Source organism: Stegodyphus dumicola, chromosome X2 (assembly GCF_044657685.1).
Source record: "Stegodyphus dumicola isolate Sdum_Otavi_A_Nest chromosome X2, ASM4465768v1".
NCBI classification, from domain to species: domain Eukaryota; kingdom Metazoa; phylum Arthropoda; class Arachnida; order Araneae; family Eresidae; genus Stegodyphus; species Stegodyphus dumicola.
In genome coordinates this window covers 86317871-86338706 of record NC_140781.1, presented here as the reverse complement: position 1 = coordinate 86338706, position 20836 = coordinate 86317871, and the positions used below count along the sequence as shown (strand labels likewise).

Below are 20836 nucleotides of genomic sequence, written 5' to 3'. Positions count from 1 at the left end.
TCTCTAGATGAAACTAAAACACCGTAACAAAGGGTCATACACTTCTATATTCATATTCAACTTTCTATTTTTACGCAATTCACTATCAAAGAATATACGTGATAATAAAAACATATCTACCGCGCATTTTATACCTAACATTTACTTTGCGCAATAGATTTGTATTCGTATCGTAATAATAAGGTATATCTACCAAAATAAGTAACAGCAAATGCTCAAAAAGGAGAAAAATTGCACTGATAATGTAAAAGCACGTAATAAAAAGTTAATGGTCGAAGGCAAATTATTATGAAATTATAAATAAAAGCATTCAGATGCATACTTTACCCAAAGTAGTACTTGAGTATTAAACGGTACCCGCCGATATACTAATAATAATCTAATTCAGAAGTCAAACAACAAAAATCAGCGTTATATTTACAAAATTTTCACAGCATTTCTGTGAAAATTTTGTAAATATAACGCTGATTTTTGTTGTTTGACTTCTGAATTAGTATTTATTCGGCGTGTTATTGTGTCTTAATTAATAATAATCTGTTTGCGTCTCTTGGCGATGAAATATATTTTATATGCCTGCAGATCGATTAAAGAGGTTTATTGCTTACTGTGGGCAACAAACATTATTATTGGCCGCTAATTTCTGATTTCTTTTGAATTAAACTGCCTTTTTACTGCAAAGGGTAAATAACATTTCTCAAACCATGATACTTACGTATTTGCGGAACCACCTCAGTAGGAATCCCCAAATTATTAGAATTTTTCAAACACATGCAGTCATACTCATGACAACTCCACCATTTTCGAGAGCTTACTTTTTGTTCTATTCTAACCCGTTTTTATATATAAAACGTTATACATTTACTTCTAGGATCAATTTTAAAATAAGCGTTGCTGTGGTTTGCTTGGAATGAAGGACACTGCTGTAAAGTTTCTGCAGAAATCCAGTATTTTGTCATAAAATCGTTAAAGAACAATTGCTATGAATCCACTCTTAAGAGATCGCTGCTAGAACAGAAAAAAACTTGCTTGTTAATAGGTTTATTGGCCGATTTTCAGGATAAATGCCTAATTTAAACGTAAAATATATTTCTAATAATATGTATGTATGTACATATTTAATAACATTTTGGAGTTGTCAGTCATCATTCCTTTTCTTTTTGTAAAAAAAAAAAAAAAAAAAAAACTACTAAGATGTGCCAAGGTGGTAGGTTGCACTAACACGCAAGTACTTTTCTAACCCATTGTAAGCAGTTTTAACACTACTTTCCCTCATGCATAATTTCGTTGTATGAACTTCGAAACAATCGCGAAACGTGAACAAAATACAAAACGCCTGAAAATTGTGGATTGCTTCTGCTTCATTTCTTGGTAAATCTAGAAAATTCGGTAAAACTTAACGAAAGGTGATCAAACACTATTCCACTTAAGGGGGAAGCGGGCTAACTAAATGGCATAATGTAGATATTTGCGCTCAGCAGAAATGATTTGAAGTTGACATTGAAATAGGCAAAGGGTACGTTTTTGTTTAGTCGCGAACATAAAAACTAGCGCGAAATCTAACTAAATGGCGGCAACGCTAACAAGTAAAGATTCTCAGAAAGAATGATTAATAAAATCCAAGGAAAAGTACAAAGCAGATTTCATCAGGATAATTTTAGATCATATAGGAGGCATAAAACTGTCGATTTCATATAATATCTGCCTATCTGCACACCTGATTTCAATATACAGTAGGAATGCCGTGTTTTTAGCTATTTTCCAGTATATACGCGAGAATAGTCAGCTCACGCATGAGTTTCCATACACATATTTGAGTGCATTTATACCCATTGCATTTAATCATCATTCCGTTGAATTGTATCTGCCAGCTACCAAAAATGTATATATCGGTCATATAGTAGATTTTCGTTTCGTTTTCCCTCTCATAAATTGCGCCCACTAGCGGGCGAACGGTAAAGTCGTTAAACACTGATAGTTCGACCTAGGCTCGATTTCGGTTGAAAGGGCATGGGCGGTTTTGTCGTTTCCTCGTGTGCAATTTGGATACGAGTCATTTTCCGTCAAAAACTCCTCCACGAATGCATCCCTCCTTCAGCAGAAAATCCTCGTACGCTTTGCCATAATGAGATAAGTTAAACCAAACCGTAAAATTCCTTGTTTCTTGTAAAACGTTTCTTTTTATATTTATTTATGAATTGAACAGTATCCATGAGTGATAAAGGTAGCCAAACAGCTGTTTTTTTTTGTTATTTCACAAAGTCGTCAAATAATTGGTGATTTTTCCTGGGGTAGCTTATAATCAGAATGTACTGCCGAAAAACATTGCATTTTCTCGTGCAGTCGTCGCCACATAGATTCGATTAGGGGAGAATGGCTAATGTTTATTCACCGTTTAAGTATATGTCATTTCGTATCAGGGTCGGTAAAGTTATATTTGTGATTAACTTGCATTTGTTCATATCCGGCAGCTTCCAATTTATCCGCTTAAGCAACTGAAAATCTAGGAAAGAAAATTCCTGGGATTTATTCTTCCCGTTTCTTCGTAATGCCGTATTGCACAGCAACTCGTGACATCATACGTTATGCCAGACGCAGTCTTACAATATTTATTTTAGCCACCATTTAAGAAATTTAAATTGCGATATGCAAAGGAGATTTCGTTAAAAGATTTTGTTTTTTAACTTTATATATGATTATACGCTTCATTTAAAAACTTAAAATTATCAGGTTAATTGCTCAGCAGCATTTTAAATACTTTTTTGTGTAATCTGTGAAAATTTTTCGTGCTTTATGTTAAAAATATATGGACTTATTTGTGTAATCAATCTGATATCGGACACTGAATAACCGTCATTTTCAATTTACCTTTTTCTGTTAAAGCGAATTATTTATCAAATGATTATCTTATGATTACCTTTCCTTGTATAGTGAATTCTTATCTTCACCATACCAGGAAAGGTCACCCAGAAAAATTTAAAAGAACCAATCAGCTATTGTGCAGTATCTTCTCACGTGAACTTAATTTCGACAATAAGTCTCAAATAGAAAGATGACTTTGTGATAAGCATTTTAGATGAAGGCTGTTATTTCAATCAGGTAATAAAACTAGGCTCTTTTAGTTTCACAAGAATTAACATTTTGAGTATGGCGCTCTTGCTATGAATACCAGGGAGTAACCTCGACATGCAACCATTCACTTTCGTTACTCACTATGTATCGGCATTTTAAATTCATAGGAAGCAAACTGCATGCAACAAAAGATCATACAGTATAATAGTAGTTAATATGAACAGAAAATTTTGAATATTTTCACTACAAAGTAATTCATTTTATTATTCACGCAACGACCTAAAATAAATTGAATTTAAGACAGCTTCAACTTTTACCAGTTGCAAAATTATGCTTAGCATTCTATAATAAATAGCTATCTCACAGTACACTGGATTATCTGAATTCGGCAAAACACGCTAAGAACTGTCTAAGTTGAGAAATGCTGGTACTCTTACGTATTAACGGAACTACCTTGGCGCAATTTTTTCGCTCCCCACTTTTTTTTAACAAAGATTCAAAGTCTATCGATATTTGTCGTAAGAAAGTGCACATTATTAGCATAAGAAAACGTACTTTAACAAATTAAAATACAAATTTAAATTATTAAATAAGGTTTACGTAATACATTAAAAAACAAAACACTTATATTCTTCTTCAAATCTTTCTATAATTTTTTACCTTATTCTTCTCCCAAAGTACACGGCGATCTATTTTTGCTTTAAAAAACATCAGAGAATCGCGGGGACTTGGTTTGTGCAACCCTCTGCAACAGCAGCTATCTAGGAAACGCATTTCCTCGTTATTCCCTTTAGAAAATTTTCAGAAAACTTCTGTACTCCTGCAGAAATTTTACTGCAGTTCCTTGCAATGCTGGCGAATTCCACAGGCTCATATTAAGCTGTTTAAGGCAAAAAATATCACGATGAATTTATAAAAACTATTGGAACTTGGAATATAACAAAAAAGAACACGGTTTAATCCTAGTATCCGGTGCACAAGGGATTTGGCTACTTTTGGCGACTTTGGGATGAGCAGTAAACGGGACATATACAATGAGTAGTTAAACGGGTCATTTTGGTGTTGGCGATAATGTTCAAAATCGCGCCAAGGCTGCACCGTATACTAGGATTTTGCCAAGAACACATACAAAAATGGCGGCGTTGCTTGACTGAAGGATTGTTATGATGATGGTTGTAAGAGTTTAGCCCATTCTGAAAGTTTACCAGTTTCTACTAAGATGGTTGCGTTAATACGTAAGCACGGGGATGCCTTTATGAAAGACTTTTTAAGGCAGACTGTCTTCTTACACTTAGGGAAAACCATAAAATCTTCGATGAAGCCAGCGTGTTTGCTGAGATAATACCAAAGTATAATTTTAATTACCCATCGTACTAATTATTTTTATGTAAAAATATATGAAATCAAAATTTTCAATAATTCCGCTGCTCACATTTTTTTTTATGATAACGAGCACAAACAATTTTCTCCATAAAACAAGCATGTGCTGACATTACCATTTGCTCACTGTGAAATTAAATGCGTAGCTCTTATGTCTTGTGACCGCAATTTTGTTTTCAAAATTAGTATTATAAATAAAAAGTTCTCAAAATCTGTAATTGTATTTCAGTAAACATAAATAAAAAGCTTTAGATTTCTCATATTTGGAAATATTTTAACTCAGTCGAAGTTAGTTGACGTCGTAGTTAACTTTCTTGCTGAAGAGTCAAGTCGCGTTATATTTTTAGACAAATGGTTTTGAAACGTGTTGTCCTAAAACGAAAATTATTTCAAGATTTTACAAATACAACATGATGCTTTGGCTTTTTGCTGGAAAATGCTACATACTAGAATATGAATTATTTGCACTTTTTTGAGAGTACCAAAGCTCTATGTTAGTACGTTATAATACAATTATTTCACAACTGTTATCAATAATTGGAAATACCTGTGAACTATAATAGTTCTGACTTGTTGGCTTTCTCTCTCTGTCGCTCGTTTAAGTGTTTTTGAGAATCCGACAATAATCATACTGTATATTTTAACTTCTAAAAAATCCAGTAATTTCTTTAGCTTCTAAAGCAATTCTTTGCTTTTAGCAGGATATTTTTTTCCACTAAAAGTTCAAGAGCATGCAATTCTTGATTAAATTCCCATTTCATTTTTTAAATTATCGCCAGATAAGAACTGAATCCATTTATGCATTTAAACATCAAAGGTCTTGCAATTCTTACACATTCTGTAGTTTTGCATAGCACAAAATAATTTGGTTAATCTTCGGATTATGGTAACTTGGCGATTTTTTGGCGAAAATTTCGCGACCAACCGTGCTACAGCAACCTGCAAGTTTTGTTTTGGACGCCATTTTGTTTTCACGAAGTAAAGGCATTTCTTTTTTGAACAAAACTGCTTAATCATGACGAAGATTAGGTGCGAAATTGGGAGAAAGTGCTGAATCGCCCACTGCTTGCCGCGTTTTTAAGAATTGCATATACACGGTATCATCCATGTACACGTCGACCTATTTTCACTTAAAAAAACATCCTAGAATTGCACAAAAACGGCATTACGCACACTCTTGACTTTATCCATGTACACTGCTTAAGTCCTAGCTAGTAACCTTCATCGCCTTACCAAAATGTCGCCAAACTACCTGTTACCATATTCCAAAGATTAGCCAATAATGGTTTCTTAAAATTTTACCGAAATTGTTGCAGCCTAGTAAGTTGCGTCATTTGCGATTTGAAACTATGAAAAACAATCATCTATTTCTTTTTAAAAATAAAAGTAAACTTCAAAAAATGATAAACAAGTAATGAATCAATCTCCGGACATGCATGCAGAAACTACAAACCGGTAAATCATTCATTTCGAGAACATGTCATTATCAGTAGATGACTTCCAAGTGTGTAGATTCACTGATGAAATGTGTCATTTAAAATGTACTTATTTCCTCAAAAAATTACTACCACATTTTTATTACCACAAAAGCAGCTTACTTACCAAAGATTCCAGGAAAATGTAAAAAATCCTTGAACATTCTGCCACATGTCCCAAATGAAGTTTTTTGTCATTCTATGAAGCTGACTAGCGGCTGAGTTGTAAAATTCCCGAACTCTGCATTACATTGAACGGATGGTGCAATGGGCATACTAGCAGTTACTGGTATTCACCCCGTATTTGAGGATTTTGTCCCAAGATGATGACTTGAATTTTCAGTTTAAGCACCTTAATGTAGCACCGATAAGGCGATATCACAAACGTATTCTTTAAAACACGAAATCATAGTATTTGATTCAGTTTGATCGTTTGTTGCGAAATGCGCAGAATCACAGAAGTAGACGAAAAGCTGGTGGCGGTTTCTGCCTTGTCAGGTTATCAAACAAAGTTTATGGCTTGCTTTGTCACGCATATTTCCAGGAAGGTGTACTGAAGTAACAGAAAAAAAAATTGGGGGGGGGGAGTCTGATCGAACTCGTAATATTAGTAAATAAAGTCAGAGTCTTGCTTAGCGCCGCTTAGCTATCATTTTGATGCAGAATTTCTCCCGATCACTGGTAGTTCGAACCAGATTTAAAAACTCGCGAACGGGCTGATAGTATGGGAGTTTTCGTGGTTTTCTCTATGTGAGGTGGACAGAATCCAGTTCTCCTTAAAGTCGTATAATACATTTAAAACATTTCGGAAGAAAACTGTTTAGTGCAAATTGTTGGCTTTGTCACACGACATGTAACAACCAGTCACTACGGATAACTTTGGGGGTGCCATGTAAAGAGCAGACTAGTTCCCCGTTGAAAATAAGAAGACTTTCAACAAAAAATCCAGGTCTAGCAGCAACCGAACAGTAAAGTCGCTGAACACTGGTAATTCGGTTCGGGTTCAAATCCCGGCGAACGGGCTGGCTGCATGGTCATTTTCGTGGTTTTTCCCATGTGAGTGAGTGAATGAGAGGTTATTGGCGCAAAACCAAAGATGATTATACCACGCCAAAAACAAGATGGGATGATTACAGTTGATGAAATTCAAATACAATAAATAAAAACAAGTGGACGAATGTACCAAATCCAGCGGATGAAGTCATATAAAAACAAGGTAAAAACACACATTAAAATCCAAGACATAATCTTCAAAATAAATTACATTAAGTAATAAAAGGGCAGTATCTTTTAAATAATAAAATAAATTACAATTGACCTCTCTTCCGATTAAACGGTCGAGAGGTAATTCACAGCTATTAAAATATTTCTGACGAAGACTATTAAAACATGACACTCAATTAAAGTATGACGAACAGATACACAAACATTACAATTAAAACAAATAGGCTCATTTTCAGCTTTCAGAAGATAGTTATGTGTCACTTTAGTGTGACCAATTCTGAGACGAGTCAAAAGAACTTTCTCCTTACGATTTCCAGTAAAGTCCCAATGCTCAAGTCTAGGCTTTACATTTTTTAACTTGTTGTGAAGCTGAACGTCTCAAATTTGCTGCCATTTTTTCCGGATCTTCCCCTTGATGACACAGCGGATGTGTCTAAAAGGGATGGGGCGACTGGACAGTTCAACAGCAGATTTTACTGCGATATCTGCAAGCTCATTTCCCTTTATTCCCGCATGCCCAGGAACCCAGCAGAACAGGACTTCATATCCTCGAATTGTTAAGTTTATAGGAACCTTGAGAACATCCACTACCACAGGATTCTGAGTGTCGGGAAAAGCTTCCAACGATTTAAGAGCACTATATGAATCTGTATAAACTATGAACTTTTTGTGGCAGAGCCTTGAGATGTACAAAAGACCATAATATATTGCAGTTATTTCAGATGTTAGGACAGAGAAAGCATGGTGCAGACATCTGCCCTCTATGTAATCTTCAAATACAAATGCCATCCCGACATGATCATTTGACTTAAATCCATCTGTATATATCGGATAATAACTGCTATATTTGTGGCTGTGCTCAGCGAAGAGTTGTCTGTAAATGATCTCGTTAGTGCTTGCCTTCACATGATGCTTGAACACATCAAGAAGCTGAATTCGTGCTTTTTTCCAAGGTGGGATTTCAAAGTTCTGCATTGCTTGGGGGCGCATATCAGAGAGGGGAAAGTCCCTCAATGACAAGGCGAACTCTTAAAGGAAAGGTAGAAACACAGGATGGACGTGTTTCAAATAAAGTGTTACACACATTATCAAGTAAGCACAGCTTATTAGGATGTTCAGGTTGCGATAGAATATCAAAATATTGCAAAAGGGACACTTGTTCACCCCTCAGATAAATTGATGGTTTGTAAGAGTCAACATACAGGCTCTGGACAGGCGAAGTCCTGAAAGCTCCTGAACAAATCCGCAGACTTTGATGGTGAACAGGATCTAATTTCAACAATACTGATGAGCGAGCGGATCCGTAAACCACTGAGCCGTAGTCCAGTGTTTCCCCATGTATACGAGCCAGTTTCCCATAGAAAGTCCTCCACTAAAGGCATCTCTACCCTTAGGCAGATAGCCCTCGAGTGCTTTCCCATAATTAAATAAATCAAACCAACGAAGAATTCTTGTTCACGTTTTTTAGCTTCATTCTTGTAGTTGATTGGGTGAAAATTTATAATTTACAACTTTTTCTAAAGGCAGGGGAAAAAAAGTCATTAGCCCTTTTTAGAAAAACAAGGCAGAGCAGCAAGCAGGTAGAAAAATTGAAGCAGTTGTTTTTTTTTTAAGCAGAGGGAAATGCAACAGAAAGCTCTCCTTGAAAGCTTCTTTTCTCTTAGGCAGAGAGTCTCCATGTGCTTTGCCGTAACCCAAGTAATGAAATCCAGCCATTCTATGAGAAAATGTGTCATTAGCCTATCACCAGTCAGTATTTCAGGAAAGGGTAGATATTACTCTACAGGACGTGTGTGTGTGTGATTATGGCAAAGCCTCGAGGGCTATCTGCCTAAGAGGAAGGATGCCTTCGTGGAGGACTTTCTAAGGGAAACTGGCTCGTATACACGTTACACATGGGGAAAAACACGAAAACGCCGATCTCTACAGGACGTTAAGCTATCTGAATATATATATATATAAAAGATCTATCTTCCTAAGGAGTGGAATGCCTTCGTGGAAGACTTTCTAAGGAAAAGTGGCTCATGTTCATGTTACACATGGGGAAAACCACAACAAAGCCCATGCAGTCATCGCATTCCTAAGATCGAGCCCGAGATAAACTCTTAGTATTTAGCTGTTTTAAACACTCTGCCACTGGTGAGACCGTACTCCATACAGGATTTCCTAAAACTGGAAACCAGGTTATCTATGGTGGTGTGGTGTATTCAATTATGGCAAAGCACACTAGAGCTATCTGCCTAAGGGGAGGGATGCCTTCGTGGAGGACTTTCTAAGGGAAACTGGCTCGTATACACGTTACACATGGGGGTTATCTATGGAGCATTCAGGTTTAATTTTACTTTCTTCATATTTTTAATACGTTTGAGTTAGAAAGCTTTTAATTTTCTTACATAATTTTGATTTGATCCACTATGAAAAATTTTATCAGGTTACGTTATTTTAACGCAGGAAAGCACTCAAACGTACTGCTTTAAGAAAAATAACTTTACGGAAGAATTTGTCAGTGAAATTGGCTAGCATATATGCTATGCAAGAGAAATCACGAAACTTCCGTGCAGCCAACTCGTTTATGAGGCGAGGACTAAACCTGATACTTTAAATAATAATATTAAAGGTTCGTATCTGCTCAGCTACTAGTAGGCAAGTTTTTAAGAATATCAATCATAATATAATCATAACATTTTAAAGAAAATGTTAGATGTATTTTACTTTCTTTGTTTTAATAACAGTTAAACTATTTTTTTAAACGACCAGCCGATTAGACATTCGCCGAGGATTATGAAGAATTCATAGTTGATGTAACCGTCTCTGCGGAGAGAATGTTGCTCATTGGCTACATTACATAGAGTGGGGAAGGCTAGGTTAAGTTGGGTTAATTGACTATGGCAAAGCTTATGAGAGATGCATACAAGGAGGACTTACTCAGGAATGTGTGGCTGGCATTCACGTTATACACGGAAAAAACACTGAAACCAACCATGCAGCTGTCCTGTTCTCTTTAGATTAACAGGCGGATCGAATTCCAAATTTTTAGTGGTTTTTAGCTATTTGGCCACTGGTGGAGCTATAAGAGTGGAGAAGATGAATCCACAAACCACCGAGCGTTCCGCTGTAATCGAACCTACGTCCTTAGTTCCAGACTGATAATAAACCACTGCTAAATATCATACCGTCATCTTCAAGTTTCATTTACTTTTGATGGAGATACTTTGATAACTTTCGATGGTATACTGGCCTACAGCAGGAGATATTTTCCCCTGCTCTTACCAGTACCTTAGAGATTCCCATTTAGGGCCTGACCCTTGTGAAATCCGCAGTAAATATATCTTCCAGATGAGGTGAATTTGTCAGGAAAGAAGCACTTTGTCTCTTGAAAGAAGACCGGAGGCTTGGGAGCTAATTAGGTGAGTTCTTTCGACGAATCCTGAGATGTGGGTTTATTTGAAAATTATATACAACGACTACTCAAAATGCACAGAAAATTAGATGGAGATAAAAGTAAATGAAACTTATAATAAACGTATGCGTCATGAAATGGAATTTCAGAAATATATTATATGCAAAATATACTCAATTATATGCAAAATAACGCTACTGGAAAAAGTGGTGTGCGCAAAAAATTCATTTATTCGTATTTCACTAAATTCAGAAAATGTATTATTAAGTGTATAATATTAAATTTATTTTATACTTGTAAAATAAAACAGGAAAATATAAAGAAGAGTCAGAAAGTGACATTCATAATGTATAGTCATTTAGAAATAATAACAATATATAAAATTGGTTTATGTATATATATTTTGCTAGTAATAACAGGACTGAAGAAGTTTCCTTTTTTAACATATTCATCGCAGCGTTCAGAGAAAGTGCATCTGCGTTTTAGCAAAGCTTCCATCCAACAAGGAAAAAAAAAAGTCTTTTCTGCAAGGATGCACTGCAATCATTGCATCACCAGTTTTGTTTCATTGCCAGTACTGATAATATTGCTAGCAAATGCTTCTTAAGAAGTTTATCACAATATCTGCTATGCAGTAGACATAGTAAGTACAATATCTGCTATGCAGTAGATCTAGTGAGTACAATATCTACTATGTAGTAGATATAGTGAGTACAATATCTGCTATGCAGTAGATAATCCCAAATAGCGCCCTTTTGTCTTCGATCGCTGGTTAATCACCAACAATAGCGAAAATCAGATAATTGTTTGCTCCTTGCTGTGGAGGCCCACCAGCGGCCGAGCGGTAAAGGCGCTGAACACTGGTAGTTCGGTCCCAGGTTCGAATACCGCGAACGGGCTGGCTGCATGTGCGTTTTCGTGGTTTTCCCCATGTGTAACGTGTATACGAGCCAGTTTCCCTTAGAAAGTCCTCCACGAAGGCATCCCTCCCTTTAGGCAGATAGCCCTCGTGTGCTTTGCCATAATTGAATAATCCAATCCATCCTTGCTTTTGGTATATGCTTCTTGCTTCCAAGTTGGTGACCGTCTTAGCTATTATTTTCTGACATCATAGAACAAGCAAAGTCATAATGCTACCTTAAACTAAAGAGAACAATGTAACTGTAGTAGAGATAAGCCTAAGGTAAACCAAACCCAAAGTAAATGAAAGACACTTAAATTGTAAGGCAATATTATATAATAAGGTGGGTCAAGATAAACCGAATTACACGCGGGAGACTTGAATTGCTTTATCTTGGTTCGATTTAGGTTCTCTTCTCTTATCGGGGCCGGATCAAGAAATATATGCATATATGCACATAAGTATGTATGTGGGAGCATATATGTGTATGTATACACACATATATACACATACGTACATATGTACATGCATACATGAACACATGAACACGTACATCCACACATACAGGCATGCGTTTCTGAATCCGGTCCCGGTAACAGAAGAGTACCTCGATTTATCTTGTATCTGGGTGAGATTTTGACCTTTTATCTTGATATTAAGTTTACCTTTTGGCTGCCCCTCTTATTTAAAACTAAATTTCTATATGCATGTTAATCGTTCTCTGAATTTTTCAATTTTCACGCATTAGTTTAATACTTTTTAGTTGGACTAGTGTCATGTGCATGTTGGGATCATCATGCTACAGTAGGATGGGAGAAGAGCGGATTCCTAATAATTGCTACAGCGACGCTATTGGGCTGCGGCTTAATATTTCCATATCTTACCGTGGTGATTAAGAACCTAATGCCGGCAGTTCTTCCTTTCATTAGGTGAGTCAAGCCTTCATTTAATCTTTTCTGTTAATGATCTTCATGTTTTATCATGCTTTTAGAACACGAGCTCTCAACCAGAAGGGAAATCGCCTTAGAGGGAATTTTAAAGTTTGAGGACAGTTTCAGCCTTTTATTTAGGTGATGAATATATATATATATATATATATAAAATAAAAAACTAATTTAAGTTTTGGTATTTATCAACATATTGTCTACTTTTTGTTTTCTAATTTAAAAAATAATTTAAATATAAATAAAATGTATTTTTCAGGTTTTAGAAAGAAGTGTTGAAAGGGGTGCACGGGGCAAAATAGATTGAGAACCAGTGTTTTAGAATTCTTTGACCTATAGAATTATTAAATTTCTGATTTTAAGAATTATCAAAAACTACAAGTTTATCAAAAATGAACTATTTTGTTTTAAGGAAATTAAAATAATTTTTTGATTCCGGCTGTATAATAATATCTTAATTTAGTATGTCCAATAAATAAAACAAAACCTAACATAACGGTTTGGCGTAGAGATAAAAGATTATCCATTATTCGTATTTTTTACTTGTATGTTTGGGTTGTTGGAGTAGTCATTTTGGATACTTGGAATTCAAATATAATTCGTTTCTGATATTTTCGGGTTTCAGTTATTAGAAACGGCAAACTGGTACTAAGGAGCTTTCACCCAGACTCATTACTATTATTCTTCCATACTGAATGTCCATCGCTCTACTTAAATATATTTATGTTGTGTAAAATTAATTAAGCTAATGGTTCGCACACAGAGTTATTAACTTGTAACAACTATTTAATATTTAACACAAAATACAAGTCATAAAAAAAATCCAAATAAAAATTATTAAGCCAATCTTAGCAGTTTATACCTGAACACAAACTAAATCGATATTTCGTCGTATAACACTATTGCCAAGATAAGCATACTTGCCCTATGAGCTAAACTTCAGCACTTCACAAAAGAGCTCTAATTCATAACTAAACACCTGATCGGTTTACACTACAGCTAAACTTTACACCGCTTACCATTAACACAGCTACTGTCTACTTTATGTCTTCAACCGATGTAGCAGGAACTAATGCTGAGTGACATGGCGGCGATTTTTAAAATAAGCCACAATTAAAATTAAACTCTTATTTTTAAACTACGCGGAGTAACTTTTAAATAGATTTTTAATGTAAGCAAAAATTGTAACACGACCGAAGAAGGATATGACAGTTATAACTTAAAATCAAACTATTAGTAAAACAACCCCCTAGACGGGAAAGCCGTTAGTGACTCTGACTCCCGTACCGAAGCGCTCGGGTTCGAATCCTGGAAAAGGCATCGACCTAATTTGTCCGTCGTTTTATAAAAGGCAATGATGGCCTATCTATTGGGTGACTTCATAATAAAGAGAGCACCGCTTCGACCATAGTATTAGTAAAATTTAAAAACAATTTTCACAGAATAAATTTGCATATGTCTAGAGCTGCTAATTTGGCATATAGAAGCAAAAGAGGGCAATTTTCTTGCACGGCCGAACAATTATTCGGTTGCTGTTTACTTAGTAGCGTAAAACTTCATACAAAGTCTGAAGATGTAATCGTTAAGTTTTTATTGTCAGTAATATATATAGCTATATTTTATACGTTTTTTTATAACTTTCAAATCTTATGAAATGGCAAAAATTAGCCAGAAAGAAGAAAACAGCTCCTGATTAAACGTTAAAAGTCACCCTGCGCTGGGTAAGAACATAGCAGCATAGCTTTCAACATACGTAAATGTCTGCAGAATGCAGAAAAGACAGCGAAATTTTGTTGGGTTCTGTGTAGCTTCCAATTAGTGCAGAGATATGACGTCTCACATGACCCATGTTATTGATATCGCGTGCCAGCCGCCAAATGTCAGTCGACACTGGCGTTTCCTTCGTTGCTTCTAGAGGTATATTTGCTACACTATGTGAAAATTGCTGATTTCACCATAATATCAAAAAATTTACCAGTAACCTCACCAAATAAGGTGAAGATATCTGTAAGCAATGTGTCCTTACAAAAATGTCCTTATTTTTGATGGGCACATAAAAAATGTATGTTTCCATTAAAAGTAAATTTTGTAACGGCCAAGATAACAAGTAAAAGGCCCGTCCACACGAGTACGCTCGCGACGTAGTTGACGCAACTTTTTTGACGCCGGCATAAATTCGCGTGACGTAAAACTGAGTTCGCTCCTGTTCAGCTTTTTCGCCCGCGACGCGCGCGAATAGTCAATAGCTAAGTCTTAACAGTAGGCCAAGATAACAAGAAATTCGCGCATGCTCTCATATAATTTTGCCAATCAACTGTTGTGTTGTGATTCATTTAAAAGAAGCTTCGGCTCGCTAAACACAGTAAGTGCATCTCCCGCTGCTTGCCAGAATAACCAACAAAGTATTAAATATCAAAACACAGTAGACGTTCACTTCTAACACCATAAGTTAATAAATCAGCAATAACGAAAATAATGTGTGATCGCCCCCTCCTCCCCCAAAAAAACACTTTTATATTCTAACCCTTCTCTCCCGCCAGAAAAGAAAGCTTGCCATTCCAGGGAGGAAATACGCCAAAAGAAAAAAAAGGAAAAAGATAAAAGTGGCAGAGCATTAAATAGCATGTTTAAACGATAGAATGATTCGGTAGAATTATGTAGAACGGTTTATAATTATTTCTGAAACTCTAAATAAAACTGTACGCAAAAGATTTGAAAATGTATATTATTGACCTCATGGTTTGTTATTATGTATCATTAGCATAACCGGCAAATACCTGTAGCGCCATATGGCAAAATCTGGACATTTAGTATGCATATTTCTGCCTTGATGTTTAGTTTAGTAATGGAAGTTTTTGCATATCACTCTTAGTTTTGGAACTAATTTTTCTAAATTCTGTCTTTCGCCACTAGCAACTATAAAAACACTTTGTGTTCCTACGCATGCTTACTTTCTTGTAAAACATGTTACTTCGGTGGTGCTATGACATGCGATTCTGAAATTAAAGAAGGTATACAGGCTTTTAATAAGAAACCTGTGTAAATATTGTCAACAAACCAGCTTCCATCATCCCATCTTAACAATCAGGAAAGTTTTCAATTGATTCTAGGTTTTATAAAGGAAAACCACAAGAAAAAAAAAAAAAAAAAAGAGTAATAGTCGTTTTGATACCTTTATCCTTTTCAAGAAGCAAATTTACTTTTGGTTAATAACACACGGAAATTCTGGAAAAGGACAGCATTTTCAAACAATCGTATATCTGAATGTAATTATATTCACATCTCAAACCAAATCTGTAGATCTTTTACAGCACTGTGGTATATATTAAGATTATTTCATTCTTGTCTAAACGCACGGCGTCATTTTAAGAGGAATGATATTTTTAAATCCTCTTTCACGCTGCGTTTATACGAATGATGTTCGTATCAAACAATGTCATAAACATATTATTCACATTTAAGCCAAATAAATATAAAATTGCATCATTTTCAATTATTTGATTCTCTTGCATACAGGCAAATGTCCATCAAGACGGCTCTTGACACCAGTTAATATTTCTTAGAAACAGACCGTTTACAAAGAAAAAAAAATCCTAGATTTGAGATAGAAGAAGCTGATTTAAGATAGATAGCTAAAACTTGCAAATTATAGATGCCACTGGTCATCTTTAATATTCAAATATAATATGTAAAACGGCTTTGCACTGAGCCTATTGAAGCCTAACTCGTTCCCTTGTGTTGGTTGTATGAAATATTTGTAAACAAAATTATAAACGCAAGTCGAAACTTTACATGCACATATGTGAAACAAAGTAAAGCTTGCTACACATAAAGAAAGCATTTTTTCAAGCACACTTTCAAGCGAGTTTTGATTATTGACGTAAACGGGATAAAAGACGTCAGATAACCTGTAACGTCGGATAACACGGAACAACTGAAGATGAATTATTGAAACAACCTTTTGAACAAATGCAACATTTTAACAAGAAATTGGATCAGTGTAAGACAAACATAATTACTAGGAAATTAATATATAATTTTATCCTTATGGTGCATAAAATAATAGAATTTTTTATTTAGAAAATTAGAATACGTAGTCCAGAGCGATCGATAGAGACGGTATGGGAGCTGTAGATTGGAAAAGTAATATTAAAGTGAATCATAATGTATTCTGTAATGTTCAACGAGTTTTTGAGCAAAGAAACTGATTACTGTCATGACATGACTGACTCATTTGGAAAAAGTCGGAGAACGCGTAATTACCGAAGACGTATGATTCAAACAATGTAATATTTTGCAAAGCAATATTTTACTGAACAAAAGCAATATTTTATTGCTAACTTCACTGAATATAGGACAAAATGAATATTATATTTAATAAACAAGTAATTTTATATTTCTATGCATCCAGTAATCGAATTATTTGAATAGGTAGTTAAGAAATATAGTCCATTGCGATGTATAGAGTACTGCAAGGATGTTGTAAACTAAAAATACAGGGTGGTTATAATTAAAGTTCCTCTTTGAAATGGTCATAAAAGGAAACCTACTGGACCAGACGTCATCAAACTTGGTAATTGTGTAAAGGAGGTCATGGGAATTTATTTTCCGAGAAAAAAAGAGGTACAAAACCTCACCACCAGAGTAGAAATGGCACTGTATGCAATATTATTAAACAGAATAAGACCTGAAGACATCGGTTTAAAACGTGTTTAATCGTTTCTGAAACATGTTACAAAGCATGTTCAATGTTGCGTCCACCATTTTCCCAAAGCAAGTTAAGTAGTATTACTGCGTTCTCAGCAGCAGCTGTTAGCTTTTCAGGAGAAATGTTACGGACGTGCCGATGCATCGCATCTTTCAGTTCCGTCAAATTGTTTAGATCGTCACCATAAATAATGCTTTTGAGATAACCCGGTAGCCAAAAGTCTCAGGAGTTGAGGTCTGATGACCGGGGTGACCAAGAAATAGGGAGGTGTCCGCCTATAATCCGTTCGTTCGTGAAGTCTTGCCTAAATAACTGTGTGACACATGTACCAATGTGAGGTGGGGCTCCGTCGTGCATAAAAATCATGGCGTCTAAAATGCCACGTTGCTGCAGTTCAGGTTTCATGAAACGTCTTAACATTGATGCTAAGAGAGCTGCAGTCACAGTGCATATAACATGTCCAGCTGTCGACAGCTTTTCAAAGAAAAATAGTACAATTACGAAACTAGCTGTCATACCACACCAAACGATGACTTAGGAGAATGTAATAGAACCAGGTAGATAACATGAACGATTTGTAAGAAAACGATATCCGGAATGCACACACTTTTGCAAGTGATTTACGATCTCATATTTTCTAATCTCTAATTTGTGGTTTTCATGGACGGATTTCTCCGTTACACAGATGGCGCACTCGACTTTTATAGCTGGTAACGCCTTTAAATGGTAGTTTTGTTTAGTTCAATGTTTCTTAAGGGTATACAACATGTTACTTTTAGCATAACTTAACAAAAGATTAAGTTAGATTCAGACCCTTATTTCGTTTAATAATATTGCATATAGCTCTATTCACCCCCTGGGGGTGAGTTTTTGAACTTTTCTTTTTTCGCGGAAAATAAATTCCCATGACCTCTTTTATACGATTGCCAAATTTGATAACATTTGGTCCAGTAGTTTTCCTTTTATGACCATTTCAAAGTGGAACCACCCAGTATAAGGCATTGTGAGAGGTGTTTAAAGAAAGTTATAACATGCATTCTGTAAAATTAATTTGCAGCTTTCCGATAATCTCTTTATTACAGACACTTTACGGACTTTGATTCATTTTTTGTCTGGGTGACGATCAGAGAATCTGCTCAGAGAATTGTCACTTATCTAGAAGTAATACATTAGTTATGCCTTGTATGTATAACGATGATAATAATAGTATTTTAATAATAGAAGTCATTAAAGCAACAATGATAATTTCTAGAATGAGTTCCTATGACATATGGAATAAAAAGGAGTTAATCAAAGGAACTTGATTATGCAATTATGAGCTTTAATTTAAGGTAATTTTACTCCTTTTTAATCTCTAAATTTTATTTAAACTTTTCAACAGCAGATTTCTTTCATGCAAAGTATAAGCAATGTTTCTTTATATCCGTTTTAGTTACTGTTTTTTTTTAATATTTCCATAGATAAGAGGATTAATTTAACTAAGAGTTGAAATCAACTTTAAAATCCAACGAATAATTCTCTGGGGGTACGAGCGTTTCAAAAGCAGAGACAGGTAGAATGATAAAGAAATCATGTAAAAAATGCATTTTGTGCATTTCACTTATATACTTTTGATTTTAAAATGTTTTACTTTTTTCAGCCAAGCAGCGGGTTTACCGCCTTCCCTTGGAGTATTCGCTGTGTTCATGATTTTAGCATCTGTGTGTGGTAAGTCATTTTAAAAACTTTATTAAGTACTTTAAAAATGTATATGTCATTTAGTATTACCTTTTTAGAAGTAAGTCGTAGCGCAGTATAACTGAAACTGTGATAATGAAATTCTTAATACAAGATTATTTTTTTTTACTTCTTTGTAAATGACATGATGTATAAATGATTTAAGTTGCTTTCTGTATCTAAGAATTATACCGTTAAAATGTTTTACTAATACATATAATATAAAAATGTATAATATAATATACTAATAATACTAATACATATAATATAAAAATGTATAATATAATATATTAATAATACTAATACATATAATATAAAAATGTTTATAATATATAATATAAAAACCTGTAACTATTAATTAACATAAGAGGTAATAAATAAATTACAGTTACTGCTTTATGGTGTGTTTTTAATATCTTACTATGAACGCTGCCACACTCTGTATTTTACAACCAGGCACACAGTGAAACTGTCTGGTTAACATCTCACTAAAGCTTATGGTATGTTTTGACAATTAGTGACGACATTTACCCAAAATTAAACTTTAATAAAAAAAATAGCTTTAAACTATTCAGAAAATAAATATAAATCAAAAGTATACGTCGTTCTTTCGAATTAAGTGTCATAAAAAATTAAACTCAAATTTACATTTCTTCCAGCCTCAGGCCCACCATTTACAGAACCAGTAATTAGCGGAAAGAACCGCTAATTACTGGCAGTTCATACTTCGGCGAATGCGTTGGCTGGAAGGGAGTTTTCATGGTTATTCCCGTGTTTAACGCGAATACAGGCCATTTCCCGTTGAAACGTCGTATATGAAAGCATTCCTCACCTCTGGCTGATAGCCCTCGTGTGCTTTTCATTAATTCAAATAAATCAATTTAAACTGAGTTTTTTTTTTTAAATGGGACCTTACACTTTGGTAGAATTAAGGGAAATCACGAATTAGCTGTATTTTTATACCCCCCCTTTTTTTAAGACATTCTGTAACAATTTCCTTTACACTCTGTATGAAAAAATCTTAAATCAAATTATTATTTTTAAGTGAATAATGACTTAAACCTAGTACTCATAAATTTGATTTACATTGTTAAAATTCTAAATAAGATGTGTATTTTCATACGTTCATATAATTTCTCTCATTACGCTACGCACAATGAGCTTTATACATTTCTGTTTCCCTCTTTTCAGATAATTTCAATTTAATTTTTTTCAGGTATGGTTACCTTCTCTCTGTTTTATGAATACATAAATCACAGAAATGTAAAGAATTCCAGATTTATTAGAATTCTTAATAAAGTCGGTTTGTTTGTGACTACCATTTGTTGCCTGGGTCTGATAGTTACTGTATGCAATCCAGTGGGATACACTGATGTTCCTAATAAATTCCAATGGGTAAGTAATAAAACTTAGTTTTTTGTTTGTTTGTTTGTTTTGTTTTAGTTGATGTTGCCTTTAAATTCTTAGTTTGAACTAGAAGTGGATTCAACAAAGTGAATGCTGATTAATAAGTTTATGCCACATTTACAATTACCCAAAAAAGAATCTTAGACAGGACTCGATTTTAAATAAAACTCTATCCATTTCGAGAGCATGCAGACATAAGTTCCTCTTCGTCAGCAGCAGAATTTGGTATTTACATATTATCCCGCCGACCGTAAAAGTGGGCTACCATCTAACCATGAAAGTTGGCAGAGAAGCCGGCAAAATTGTGCCAATCATTCTTGCCGAATCCTGAGCCGCACTTCTATCTGTAACTCCTATAACAAAGTATTCCATCTGCTTCGTTTTTGCGCTTTATAAAACGGCTTTAAATTGATTTCTACTATTTTATTAAACTCTTCGATTTTACCGAAAACTTTGTTTAGAACACCATGAGTCTAAACTTCCCCCAGATTGATTGTTCCAATCTAGTACTGTTTCCCCGGCAATATCCAGCTATCCTTTTCCCTGTATAACAGATGTTCATTTTCTAGACCAAGCTGTAAATGAACAACCCCAGATGTGATACTGTACCCT

The 20836-nt window shown here is 34.8% G+C and overlaps 1 protein-coding gene across 4 annotated transcripts in view; it reads left to right on the top strand.

Moving 5' to 3' along the window:
* The window catches only part of LOC118191675 (DNA damage-regulated autophagy modulator protein 1-like), an 82308-nt gene that overhangs the window by 48921 nt on the left and 12551 nt on the right, over positions 1-20836 (top strand). For all 4 annotated transcript variants that reach the window (XM_035362508.2, XM_035362509.2, XM_085809090.1 and 1 more), the window contains exons 2-4: positions 12213-12378; positions 18741-18808; positions 20034-20212. In XM_035362508.2, the coding sequence (XP_035218399.1) occupies positions 12213-12378; positions 18741-18808; positions 20034-20212 (413 nt within the window). The remainder of the gene's footprint in view (positions 1-12212; positions 12379-18740; positions 18809-20033; positions 20213-20836) is intronic.